Here is a 14967-nt window from a genome sequence, read left to right on the forward strand (position 1 = left end):
AAAACAAAAAAACAAAAAAAAAAAAAACAAAAAAAAAAAAAACGAAAAGGCTCCCGAAATAAGACTCCTTCTCAAAACAAACTGTTACTGCTTAATAAATAAATAAATAAAATAAACAAAATAAATAAATAAAACAAATTAAATAAGTAAATAAATAATGCATAAATAAAATAAATAAGTAAATAAAATAAATAAGTAAATAAAATAAATAAGTAAATAAATAAAAACTAGTTACATGTTTTTTCTACGATAAATTTTCAAAAATGTGTTAAATTCATATAGGAAACTGTCCGCCTTAAATATAAAATCTAAAATATTGGGCAAGGAAATCAACTAACCAACGGCATTCTCTAACGACATAATACATAAATGTACACAGAAAACGAAAATAATTTTGTCAAAAGAAAAAAAATAGAAATAAAAACAAAAACAATTATTTTTGGAAAAAATGATTTCGGTAAAAAATTTGTTTTTATTGCTTTGTTTTGTATATTTTTTCTTTGTCTTTTTTTGTTATTTTCTTTTGTTTAGTAAAAGAAATGGACCGATATCACAGCCTTTCGCCATAAAATGTCAATATTTGAACGATAAAAGAAATAGTTTTTAGAAAATAAGTTGTACAATAGCCATTTACAGGTGATTTCTTCTTTATTTTTGGCAAATCTGCAGCTCCCTTTTGTTCGTCAGACCCGTCACCCCAATAATAATAGGATAAAAAACAGATCGAATAAAACCCAGTAATCATTCCAAAGAAATCCGATCACAGTTCACAGAACACACAATCACATCCAAAACGAACAATAAACGTCTTTTCAGATCAAAATTCGTAACACTTGAGATCGATAAGTGTTATTTTTTCTTCAGGTTGCGAACGCACAAAGATAATCATTTAATACAGCAGTCTGGTTTCCGGTTTAACTCTGCCTGTTTATATTTAAAATTGTCTTTTACTCTCTCAATATGGCTTCTTTCCGGTTTACAATTTCGTCTCCTTTTCGGATGACGTCATTAAAAAGCAATAGTTTTATAAGCAAAATTGTCTTTACTCTCTCAAATTTTTACTTTCTTATTTCTAAGATAATGCATACATTTTAGGTTTTATTTTAATATGGCTTCTTTGAGATTAGCAATTTCGTCTCCTTTTCGGGTGACGTCAAAAAATGATGACTTCATTAGAAGGCAACTCTTTTAGATAATTCACATGAATTTGAGAATTTTCTGAAATTATCATCTTCGCTAATTTGATAAAATAATGCATTTCTGTTTATCTTTTTTGTTTTTTGTTTCGTTGTTTGTAAAAACTTACAACCCTGCCCCACTGACGAGGTCGCAATACTGTCCGTACTCATCCAGTGGAGGTCTGGCTAGTGCTCTCCTTCCTCGCTCCTTTCATCTTCCTTGAATCTTCATAACTATTTTGTGTGGTATCTGATGCCTTAATGTTTTGGAGGGGGGCACAGTTTATAAGATTTCTTGTAGTTTTAGTACCCTTGGATTCATATGGCGTTCCTTCCATCGTTGGTGTTATTATTATTACCAAGGTCTCCACACTGGAAGATTTTCTTCATTTTCTTGTACATTGTTTGTCTTTGGTGATTGTGAAGTGTAGTATCCGCTTAACGTAGGGGCTAAGTGACTGGCGGTGTTCATTGTACCCAGGTAGAGCGGCACAGCAGACACATAACAACCACCGGCGACACTATTCTCCGTCACGAGGGTTTTCATTTGTAAAAGGGTGGGAGAGTTAGCCGGGCTGATTGCCGATACGGATGGGACACGTGTGCTGACTACGTGTTGCGTTGAATGCGCCGCACTAGTGGAGGGTGTCGGACTCGCAGAAGGTGCAGATACGTACGGGACTGTCAGGGATTTGTAGGACGATTCGCTCGTGGCTATCATGAGGCTATTTTCGGAATGTTTTGTTGAAATCGGGACCATAAGATGACCAGTGTTTTTTATGAAGACACCGCCCAGTTGATGAGCACCGTGACGTACAGGATCGACGCCACGATGAATGGGAAGCTGCTGCGGTTGTTGGTGGGCTGGCATTGGTGTTGGAGGGCTGGCGGGACCCATGGTTGATGGAGAGGTACTCGGTACTCGAGAACACTTACTCAACGGGTCAGTGAGGCGGCTGCGGACCTCTTCGCTGTTCATGTACTGTATCACTTCAGCTGAAACGTCCATAGGGAGGCGATATTTGCTGCCAAGGGAGTCGGTCGTGATGTTTATTTGTGATTGTTGGTGCAGGAAGCGTAAATATTTAACGGTCATTTCCAAAATGTCAACCTTCTCGAGTTTGGAGAATTGTTCACCCTAAAAAAACAAAACAAAAACACATTGAAATCTTTCACTTAATCAAAATTGATTGTATGCAAAATAACGTATTCATAAATAATCTCCTTAGCCGGAATAAGTATTTTTTTCAAAGTAACTAATGTGAAAAGTATTTTAGCATTACAAATCTTTCGCTTTAATAAAATAAATCGCATTCAAATAATGTATTCACAAATAATCTCCCTAGGTGGAATTAGTAATTTTTCAAAGAAAATCAAGCAAAAAGCGTTTTCGTATTGCAAATTTTACGCTTTAATAAAATAGATCGTATTCAAATAGTATATTTATAAACAACCTTCCCGGGCGAAATCAGTATTTGTTAAACAAACAAACAAAAAAACAAAAACAAAAACAAAAAACTAAATCGAAAAACATTTTCACATTTTAAATAAAATATGCTGTGATAATTTGATCAATACATCAAAAGCTGCGGACGCCCAGGTCTGTTTTGTCTGGAAAATTATTAGAGTTTTATCATCAGCCAGCAGGCCAATGGCGAAATAAAAGGAAGATACGTTAATAAAAGAATCATTAGTCATAGAGTTTAATGAGTAAGGGCTAGATTGGAAAGTAAAAAACAATAACAATAGTTAAAATAAAAGCAGATGCATAAAATATGTGTAAATAATAACAATAAAGGATGAACACGTCTTTATTAATACGCTGATAAACCTAGTTCGTATTACCCATCAGTAAACACTTCTTGGCTTTTGCATTTTTAAAAATGTTTTTATGTTCCTCATTTTAATTACGAGTTCGCTTACTGAGAATTGACTGCAGTAATTTTTATCGCAAAACGTACCGGATTTTCTTCATCTTTTCAAACCGCTGTTAACGATATTACTGAATGATTTATTTTCATATACTGTTATCTATAACACACACACACACACGTATATATAAGAGAGAGAGAGAGAGAGAGAGACGAATAGATAGAGAAAGTGGGGAGGGAGAAATATACAAATACAGAAAAAATGCGTGCGTGTATGCGAGAAAGATAAAGAGAATGTTAAAATATATAGATACAGAGTGTGTGTGTGTGAGAGAGAGAGAGAGAAAGAGAGGGGAGGAGTTGAAAAAGAAATAGTGCGAGAGGAAAGAGACACGTACATATTGTATAAACAGCTACATAAGACATCAATAGATAGGCAGAGAGAGAGAGAGAGAGAGAAAAGGCAAACTGTAGCAGGTAACAATAAGTAAACCATGTATATATATATATATATATTAGTTTTAAAGGTTAAAAACTTCAAAGACTATATATACTTACATCTTTCTTCAGTGCTTTCAATACCAACGTCTTCAGTTCCACAAGGCAATTATTGATGCGCGTCCGCCGACGCTTTTCCATCATAAGTTTGTTGATCTGTAAGCAAACACAAAAAAAAACGTTATTTCTACAAGAAAATAAAAACAAAAGCAGAAAAAAATAATAAAAAGTAACGAATATTCTATGCCTTTAATCAGTCGATAGAAATGCTATTTGAAATATATAAATCTTAGGAAATATAATTCACGCGTCTTCTTTCCCTATGCATTTCACCGTAGGAAGAAAGAAACGGCTATTGTCCTTCTGAGTTCACACGGCCATTATCCTTCTGAGTTCAGAAACAAGAGAAAGACTTTATCAGCTTACCCACTACGTATCATTGGAGACTTCCTGTTTGTGACACAGCCTAAACACGTGTATATAATTTTAATTTTTAAATTTATGGTATTTTCGATTTTCTACTTAATCTAACTTTAAGGCGAATATATATATATATATATATATATATATATATATATATATATATATATAGTTGTTGTAAAATACTTTATTTGCATTAAATTAGTTTTCATTTAAAAATAAAGCTTAATTATATATTTTTTTGATTATTAAAACCTCAAAATTTATATTAGTGAAAAATAGAAGATTGTCTTATGACCAATAGTTATGAAGGGGCCCAGCAAGATAAAAAGAAGGTTGAGAACCACTGGATTAAACTGTTCATCTCCCCACCTCAACTCATTGGCCGAACGCATGTACAGTGAATTATCTTTCCATGCCCCATCCACCTACTTCCACCCAGAAGTACGCATATTTAGTTCTCTCCCCCATCTCTCTCTCTCTCAAATGACTGCGATTATAGCTACACCTGAAATCTTAATCGAATTTGTCTGTGAAAATTTCCGTTTAGCTGGTAATGGTTATCATATTTGTGTTTAGAAATGTCATCTGTAGCGCTGCAGTAACAAACAATAAATAAATAAATAAATAAATAAATCTGGATCGGCATTTTTTTCCTTTTTAACAAAAGCATTTATTGCCGTTACTCTTACGTCTCGAAACCACTTAAAAAGTCTCTCGCTGCTACATGTCCATCTAACTGGCACGCGTTTCTCTTTCTTCCGACGGCACGCTGGCCACAGCCGGCCTATTCTCGCCTTCACTTTACACGCCCGTCTCCTTCGGCGTCGACATCTTTCTGACCACGTGATGTCCGTTTTTCTTTTTCTTCAGACGCGAGCCGCCAATTTGCATACGCGTTCAAACACTGCTCCTGCTGGTAATCCAATCGCTTGCCATCCATCCTGCAGCTGCTGCTATTTTCATACGCGCTCATATACGCTCTGTTACACATCTAGCTTGGTGAATCTCACCGTGACGCAAGGATCTGCATGACTGATTTGGACATTAAAAATCAGAGACCGTTGATAAGTCTCACCCGTTTCGCTTGATTTTCTCGCACATTTTACAAAAGATCGATTGTTGATCTTAAGCCGTTTAGTTTAAGTCGATTAAATCAAAATATTTAGCTTTTCGTCTATTTTTCTTATTTAGCTTTAAGAACGTATCGTTTTGATTTTGAAGCAAAAAGAGTTGAAATGAGACATTGGTTATGATTATCAATAAAGGTTGTTCAGAAATAATAACATTGATCGTTCATCTAAAAAAAAAAAAAATATGTGAAAGTATTTTTCTGTTCAGTTAACTGATATCTGTTCTGATGCTACACTTCACCTTTTCTGTCCTCGGGCAATGGAGGAGAAATCCTTCATGACTGAGACAATTTTAATTTTTGTACCTATCCAGAACGCCCTTTTTTTGGTGAGCTGGATTTTCCCCACATTAAAAACCGACCTTGTGTCTAACTGTACCCTCTTTGGAGAGATAAGTAAATTGGAACTACAAGCACAAATTCTTTTTTTTCTTTTTTTTTTTTTCGCTGAAAATCGAAAGTCCAACGTGCAACCAGTCCAGATGCTTCAACGCTGGTAACTTTTTGTTTTTTAATCGTCTTTACCTCCAAACAAGGTATATCGCCACTTGGACATAAGGGGATACTTTTTGTGACCATGTTTAGGTGGAAAAAAAACGAGACGCTGGTTTATATTACATTTGAACTTCTGCATGTCAGTGCAGTCAGGGAAACAGATAAAAGGAAGGGGATTCTTAATCTTAGCAGTCAGAAGAAGCTGAAACATTGGAAAACCCACCAAACCCGTGTCTAAATTTGGTTTAAATTACATTAAGATCAGATGTAAGTATTTGAAGTTTTAAGGGAGGGGTCCGTCTCCGTGGGTTGCTTAGAGATGGGGCGCGAAGGCAATTCAACACATAGAGGGTAACGTAGAGATTCGAGACAATATCCATTGTGTATCCTAAAAAATATATTAAAAACTTTTCAAAATAGATATATTTGGAGTTTTAAGGGTGGGTTATGCTTTCATAGCACCCCCCCCCTCCATAGGAATGTGCTTAGAGATTTAGGAACGCTTCCATTGTCTGCATCGGTAAATCTAATAGAACAACTGTGAAACGAATTATATTTATTTAAATCAATAATATAACAGGGAAAATGACGGCGGGCAAATAATTAACGGGCCGGACTGACAACCTGGGTGTTCCAAGTTCGAATCCAATTCGTTCCACAAAAAAATCACTTTTTTTTTTTTGTTTTACACAGGAATCAAGGCCCGGATGATAAGGGTTTATGGGTATATATTAGTCAATGTGATTATAGCGTTTTTAACATAGGTAGTGGAATTTTTGTAAGTTGGATTACATAGGGGGACGTTTCATCAAGAACTTGTTTACATTGGACTTGAAGACAATCAAATTGTAGTCAGCTGGGAAGCAGGCCACGTAAGATGTTTGCAACTTATCGTGATCCCGATGCTTTTCTAGAAAGAGTTCTGACCGCAAAAATATCGGGGAAACCAATGCCAACAATAGAATCTTACGATATGACGAATAATAATAATAATAATAATACAACGCGGTATTTTCAATATATATATATATATAAAATATATATATATATATATAATATATATATATATATATATAATATATATATATATATTATATATATATAATATATATATATATATATAATATATATATATATATATAATATATATATATAATATATATATATATATAATATATATATATAATATATATATATAATATATATATATATATATAATATATATATATATATATAATATAATATATATATATATAATATAATATATATATATATATATAATATATATATATATAATATAATATATATATATATATAATATATATATATATATATATATATATATATATATATATATAATATATATATATATATATATATATATATATATATAATATAATATATATATATATATTAGTACGAACGTCCCAAAACCAATTATTAGACAGCGTAACTAATTTTTAAAACAGTTCATAATGAATTAATTTTTTGTGTTATATATTTATAATTTTATTGAATTATTTTGTCTATATATGCAATATTTATATCGATATTAACAGTAATTAATTAAAATGCTACTTGACTTACTATGCATTTTTTACCGACGTGTCACGTGATAAGAATGCTATAACTAGAAAGTGGACTCCCTTCTTAAAAGCATTGTTTTTTTTTTTTAATTTTTTTCTGCTAATACGATACTTGTTTAAGTCTGTAATCTATGATAATCATCGGAAAAAAACCAATTTAAAAAAAGTGAATAAAAAAACAAACGCATTTTAAGGGGTGGGCACTCTTGTACAGGTCCACTTAATAAAATCATGTGACCACATCATGCCTGTGTATATGTGTTTTTCGTCTCTGTGCAACTTATATATTGCTATTTCTTTTCATTTCGTATTGAAACATTATTGAAATCAAGAATTCAACAAATATTTAAAACAAACTGTTTAAAATCCTATTTTTAAAAATAAACAATCAGTTGCAAAATAAAACCCGCCACAATGCATTTCAGTTTCTTCGTACACAAGTCAGCCATTTTAATATTTTGTGAAAAGTTGAAAATATAAAAGAATGGTTGTTTCATGAGCCTTCGATATCTGAAACGTACCTGGAGATATTTTAAATATCAAATGCAAGAATTTGGACTTCAGCATACCATTTTTAAATAAAATTACATGGCTGGGAACTGACGTGTTTACTATATTCATAAAATTGTGTGATCCCCTTCTCGCGTATCCGTGTAAGTATTCCTCACCTCTACCTAACGTACTCGTTAATATTTGGTTTTTATTTACTATGAAGCGATTATTTATCGAAATGAAAAGTCAATGCATTAAAATACAGGATTTTTTTTAAACCTTACTTTAAAAAAATTATTTCATTAGGAAATTAAGTTGACCAGAATGCAATTGTCGGTTAGAGCGAAAATGAATCAGTCATTTTAATTGTTTTTTTAATAATGAAAAAAAAAAAAAATGAATTGATTATTTGCGACGCTTTGAAATTTGAAATGGGATTTGGAAGCATTTAACCTGTCGAATACAAATTTATTTCTGGCTTTAAAGTTCTTAACAAATGAACAAATCATGATGCATTAAACGATGGTTTAAAAACTAGTTACCCCCAATAATTTTATGAATAGAGAGATTTAAATGAAGATTATATTTACGAAGTTTCTTATACAAATTGATTAAATACATAAGTTCAACGGAATTATATCAGAAACAGATACGAAATCGAATTCCTGGCAAAAGTGCATTGAGAATGGTGGTAATTATGTATATTACGACCGGGCAACGCCAGGTGACCTTCTAGTAAACATATATATATATATATATATATATATATATATATATATATAACCCAGGGTGCTTGTTGAGATAGAAGCGACAGATTGTTTTCTTTAAGTATGTCATTTTAAGGAAAAATTATATTAATTACTTAATTGTCATGTTCGATAGTAATATATCCAAAAATTACGAACATTCACTGAGTAGGACAACTGCTATTGTGTTTTTTGTAAATAATAAAAAAAAAAAAACTACCATTATGGTCTAAAACTGTATGGCAGCCATTACCGTGTGAAATAAGTAAGTTTAGCAAAAAAAAAAAAAAAAGAAAATTTTTAAAACATAAACAATTCCAAATTTTCCAATTCCAAATTATTAATTAAACAACAAACAGCGAAAACGGTAAGTTAATTAAATCAAATTTATTTTCTTAAATATTAGTTGTTTTTTTAAAACAACAAACAACGGAAACAGTAATTTCGGTCCTGTTTTTATAAATTTATATTAAAGATATAAAAAAAAAATAAACATAATTTTATTAAATAATGCACGATAAGCAACATATGTATATATGTGAATATTTTTCAGTTTTGGTATCTAAAATAGTAGGGTTTGTATTGCTATACACAGATTCGAAAAAGTTGTCAATAAACAACTATATAACAAATAAATGTTATCAAAGGCAAGATAAGTTACTTTTCTACTCAACTAGATATTTTTTTTAGTGTTTTTATTTAATGCGACATGTTTATTCGGCTCGATAAACATACAGTGTTTACCGATGTATTGGAAAATTTAAAATGGCGCCGGACTCTCTGTTGAACACGGTAAGTTTGAGAAAATGAGTTAAAAATTAAAAAAACTATACAAAATACTATTAGAAACTCGTTCAATATATGTTACCGTGACATAGGCTGACATTCGGTGGATTTTTAACAGTATTTTGTATAGTCTTTAAAAATTTTATTCAGTACGTTATTCATTATGCCACGAGTTTTAAAGGCATGGCTGACGGAACGAGAGCATGCCCCCCCCCCCCAGTGAATTAAATAAAGGGTTTAGCATTTTTGTTTGTCGTATTAAATGATCATGTCAATTAAGTTTTATGATATTGAAAGTTATAAACAATTCTAATTAATAAAACTTTGTTTTTAATTGGCTTGAAAAATCGGAAACCATTTTTAAGTGCTCAGCATTTCAACAATAATAGATAAACATTAAATATTGGGTTCTTTTGTAGATTCTTTCATTGTGCTGAGGGAGATAACTCCATTTTACTGAGAGGTTCGTTCATGTGTTGATACGAGAATTTGGGAAGCTAAAACAATGTTAATTTCGAGAAATTCTCGTATGAAAACATGATCAACTTTCTTGGTAAACTTGAGTTATCTCCCTTAGGAAAATGACAGCCTCCACAAACGAACCAAAAAATTGGGATTTTATTTATTTATTTATTATTTAAAAAAAAAAAACAATTTTCACTCCAAACAAGGCACAGTGCCACTTTGAAGTAGAGTGCTACTGTCAGGGACACAAGTTGCAGGGATATTATGAAGGGAGATGAGTAGCAAGATGTCTGTTCACATTACATTTGAACTTCTGCATGTCAGTACAGTTGGGACAGCAGAATCCCGGAAGGGAGTTCCAAAGTCCAGCAGTTCTGGGGAAGAAACTATTGGAGTAAAAGGCTTTCTTACGCCTTTTACTCATATACTGTGAAGGGTGGGATTTAGCTGCTTGTTGGGTTTGTCGGGGGTATTCACGTCGAGGAGGTACAAGTGTTTGTAGTTCGTTTGAGCATTCACCATTAAAGTACTTGTAGAACAGGCAGAGGGATGCAACATTTCGTCGATGGAGCAGAGGCTGGAGCTTAGATGACAGTTCAGGACCTATCAGGTTGGCGATTCTCTAATTGCATGAATTTTTAAATCAAATGCTTATTGGACTTCTGGAGACTTTGATTTGGATTTTACGTTAATTCTTTGCTATTTTTTTTATTTATTTATTTTTTTTTATTATTTAACCTAAAAAACTTTGGCTTGAGAGACTAACGAGGTGCCATTTCAAACTTGGATTTGTTTACGTGATTTTGGGAATATGGTATTTTCTTTCCTCCACAGGTACGCATATCATACAGATTTTTCTTTACTTTTTTTTTTTTTTTTAATATAGAAGGAATTATTAACAAACATCCAACTCGGCTTTGGTGTAATCTAAATGAATATATTGGAAAGTTAGACCATATTTCAAGTTTAATTACACCTAAAACTAAGATGCAATATCTTTATTAGACGATTCGGGTTTGTATTACTATACAGTATACACAGATTCGAACAAGTTGTTAAAAACAAATCTAAAAAGACTGTTAAAAACCCACCGAATATATGTCAGCCTATGACACTGACACGGTAACATATATTGAGCGAGTTTCTAACAATATTTTGTATGGTTCTCTCTCTCTCTTTTTTTTTTTTTAATTTTTAACTCATTATCCCAAACTTAAAGTGTTCAACAGAGTTCAGCGTCATATTTAATTTTCCAATACATCGGTAAACACTATGTTTTTCGAGCTGAATAAACATGTTAGATTAAATAAAAACACTAAACTTATTTAGTTAGATAAAAAAAAAGTAACTTATCTTGCCTTTGATAACATTTATTTGTTATATATTTGTTTTTTTTTTTAATCTATGTGTATAGTAATACAACCCATTAGTTAAATATTACTGCATTATTACATAAAACATGTATTTTCACGATTTCATTAATCAGCGAAATCCTCCATTAATTGCAACAAGACAGACTGAGTTATTTCCCCTGACTTAATGTTGTTTATTTATATGTTAACTTGAATTTTCTTTCGAAAACTATTTCATGAATCATTAATTTTTTTTTATCAAATCGTTTTTCGTAAATTTTGGATATGTTACTAAATTCGAGATGACAATTAAATAGATGCCAATGGTTTTGCTTGAAATTCAATATTTCGATTTTCGGATAGCGCTATAATAACGAAAAAGCGCCCTGCATGCTTGATCTCGGGTGTTTTGCATATCGGTTTTCAAAAAGGTCATTTTATCAATTATCGGTACTAATGCAGAGAGTGATCCGGACGTAAATAACTTTATTATTTAAGCCATTCTTAACATGGGGAGGGGGAGGGTGTTTTGTACCTATTCTATACTTAAATTGAATTAAAAAACATCATAAAACTTTAATTAAACTTGGAAATACGATTTAAAAAATAGCATGGATCACTCTCTGCACTAGCACCCAATTATCTATTATGTTATTTATTTTTAATTCAATAATTGTTTTGATTTAGCAAATGCATTTCTTTCGTAATATTGTTTTATTTCGTGAACAAATATTGAGCATTTGTGTTCAAATGGTCCTTTCTTTAGAATGAAATTGATTTTCAACAGGTTGTGATCTATTTCTAAACTGCAAGTTTTTTTCGTTTTTTCTTTTTTTTTTTACGTTGCGGCCACACTTGATATATATGAGAGAGGGGGATAGACGGATAGATCAGATTAGTGTTATCGATCTAAAATTGAGAAAAACACATTTAAACTTATTTTAAAGCGTTTATTCACTTTGAATAAAAAAGTTGTGTTCAGTCTGTTAAGTTAACGAAAAACAAATTAGCGGTTTTGTTAAAATCATTACTACTGTCGATAATCGGTAAAAAAAATCGGAAATTAAGCAAAATACTGGTAGAAACACATTAAATGGATGTCACCAATCGTTTGGAAATTTAATATTCTACCAGTATCTCTTTAAGTTAATAAACGCTTTAAAATAAGTAAAAACAAAAATTATCTCAGCAGATAGAAGAGTAACTTATCTTGCCTTTAGTAACATTTATTATTTTCAACACATTTTTTTTTGGGGGGGGGCTATTGTAAAAAAATGTTCGATAATTGAAATTTGACAGAAACTTACCTTGCGATGTGTGGAGGTTTTCCCGGGCAACGTCGTTGTAATTTCGTCCACCATTTTGACTTTTAAATTGGGAAGAATTTTTCAACCCCTTAAAATTTTTTTTTTTTTTTTTTAATTTAAATAAAGGTTCCGCCACAGTTGTAAAAGCATAAAAATATATCAAAGTATTTATTTCTTTTTGAAAAGAAAATAAAGACTTGTGTTTAGTTTTTTTTGTTTGTTTTTTAAATTATTTTGTCAAAATTGTTGGTTTAAGAACGCGCAAAGCAGTGTTTCCGTATGTTGTCTTGTGCTCTCCGACTCTCAGCAAAGTCGAAGTAAACATAGGCGGAAGAACAAGAGACGATTTCTCGAAAAAGATTTCTTTTAAGTTATATATGCGTATTTAGGGAGGGCGAGAGAAAGTGAATGAGCACGAAGAAGGACTTGATAAGGAAATAATCCAACTCGGGCAGGGAGACCCCCATATATTTATTGGAGTACCCCTCACCCTTCCTCCCTTCCGCCAGCCATCCCCGGACACGAGCTGGTCTGCTGTTCTCCCGCGGTTGTGTGTGAAACAGTACGACTACACTTTCCCACGCTAAACTGTTGGGCACCTTATGACGCGCATTACCGACAGTGTGTGACCAAAAAACACAAAAACAAAAGACCAAAAAAAAAAAAAAAAAATCACGACTTGTGGCAGGCGACGGGCCACCTCCCCGGCCCTAACACTCCTTCCCTTCATCAGTTACCGACACCCCCAGTTTATATCCAGCTCTTCTTTCTTCTTCAGGTGTCCAGCTTTTTTTTTTCTCTTCTTTTCATACCTCCTCCTACTCTCTCTCTATAAGATGTAAGGTGCGTTGTTTTGTGCATGCGCGCATGTGTGTGGGTATGTGCGCGACCATTTCTATCCATCGGTATCTGTGAGAACAAGTGCGACGGTTGCCTGTAAACAGGTTGTGGCACGTGGTGGGGTGAGAGAGAGAGAGAGAGAGAGAGAGAGAGAGAGAGAGAGAGAGAGAGAGAGAGAGCGCCTTGTTATGTATGTGTTTATATCGTTGGCGCCCCCTCTCCCTAAAAAACAAAACAAAAACAAATTGTGAGCGTGCGTGCATGTGTTTATGAATGTGCGTTTGGGTGTGTGTCTGTACAAATATTTATTTATTTTTATTTGGGAGTCACCACTTATCAAGAACCGAAGGCCACTCGAGAATAAGGATTAATGAATGTAAGATAATGAATCGTTAATGGTGTAAATTAAGTAGAATTTGGTTGTGGGGACTACTCAACAATAACTTTTACATTGGATTTGAAGGCTACCATGTTGTATTCAACCGGAAAGCAGGCCAGCGGAACAGTGTTACACAGGCGGGCAGTTCTGGGAAAGAGGCGTTTAGAGTTAGGTACAGATAGTGGGAGAAATCTTATATAGAGTTTATAGCTAGTTGAGTGTTTTTTTTTTTAATGAAATTTTGCCAAGGGGGGCATAGATTGGAGTTCAGTCGAGTACTTGCCATGAAAATAACGATAAAGCAGATACAAGCATTCAACGTCTCTTCTGTAGAAAAGAGGTTGCAGGCATCACCTACTAGGTAAAAAAGTAGGTTTTCAACTTTAGCAAGGCTGGAGAGGGCGCGCCGAGCAGGCCCTACCCAGATGTGGCAATAGTACTTCACTTTAGGGCGTACCTGGGTCTTATACAGATAGGGGATTGCATAGGCAATGAAATACCTACTGGAGCGGTAGAATGATCCAACCATTTTACCAGCGATTTTGGCAACAGATTTGATGTATGAGTTCCATTTCAGATCAGGAGTGAAGGTCAGTCTCAGAAGCATGTGAAGACATGGAGCTTCTCCAAGACGAGGGACATTCCTTTCACTTGGGGCGTGATAGTGTTTCGTATTTAAAAACGTGAATTTTGGGGGTACTTCTGCACTGCAGTTTACGGACCGTGCTGAAATAATAACTTCATTATTTAGAAACCCATTCTTAACATGGGGAAGAGGCTGGGTCCTCTGTTAACCATTCTGTACTTTCACCTAACAATTTAATAAACAAAAGTAAAACTTTAAAAAATTAATTTAATTTGAAAACCAATTTAAAAACTAGCACGTTTCGTGAAGTACTGAAGCACCGATTTTGGTATATATACAGTAGGCGGACACTATGTCCAACGAACGTTTTGACCAACAGATGAAATTCACAAAATTTCTCTCAAAGAATAAAAGAAGGTTTCCTTTTATATTTCTGCCTCCACGTAAACACGCAGATAGTTTTCCGCAATTCCGCGATGCGTTCCACAGAAGCGTTTATCCTGCATTTTGTACAGAAAATTTTGACTCGGTGTAAGTGTAGTATCTCTTTTGATACTATACTTAGTCTATTCCGTACTTGGTTAGTGAATGAGAAATCCTTCTAGACTGAGTTAATTTATATTTTTGTTTCAATCCAGAGTACTACTTCTTAGGGAGCTGAGTTGTTCACATATAAAAAAAGTGCATCTAATTCGATCCTTGGGTGTGCGAGAGAGAGAGAGAGAGAGAGAGAGAGAGAGAGAGAGAGAGAGAGAGAGAGAAAGTAGGGGTTATATAAGTACATTAATTCTAACGTGAATCCTAACACTAACCCTAACCATAACCCGACGCACA

The 14967-nt window shown here is 33.2% G+C and overlaps 1 protein-coding gene across 1 annotated transcript; it reads right to left on the reverse strand.

Moving 5' to 3' along the window:
* Nucleotides 1-436: 436 nt before the first annotated feature.
* LOC145246838 (uncharacterized) lies at nt 437-12974 on the reverse strand. Its single transcript, XM_080108674.1, has 3 exons — nt 12329-12974; nt 3608-3703; nt 437-2316 (listed from the first exon to the last, which is right to left on the reverse strand). The coding sequence occupies exons 1-3, from the start codon at nt 12380-12382 to the stop codon at nt 1534-1536; spliced, it is 933 nt and encodes a 310-aa protein (XP_079964800.1). The 5' UTR covers nt 12383-12974; the 3' UTR covers nt 437-1533.
* Nucleotides 12975-14967: the final 1993 nt, after the last annotated feature.

This window comes from Euprymna scolopes, chromosome 24 (assembly GCF_053919585.1).
Source record: "Euprymna scolopes isolate OS-2025 chromosome 24, ASM5391958v1, whole genome shotgun sequence".
Classification (NCBI taxonomy): Eukaryota; Metazoa; Mollusca; class Cephalopoda; order Sepiida; family Sepiolidae; genus Euprymna; species Euprymna scolopes.

Bases quoted from the DNA above. Each gene is read 5' to 3' on its own strand.
- LOC145246838 (XM_080108674.1), bottom strand. From the start codon at position 12,382: ATGGTGGACGAAATTACAACGACGTTGCCCGGGAAAACCTCCACACAT. The intron at 3,704-12,328 runs GTAAGTTTCTGT...GTTTGCTTACAG, and splicing joins AAACCTCCACACATCGCAAG to ATCAACAAACTTATGATGGA. The intron at 2,317-3,607 runs GTAAGTATATAT...TTGTTTTTTTAG, and splicing joins TGAAAGCACTGAAGAAAGAT to GGTGAACAATTCTCCAAACT.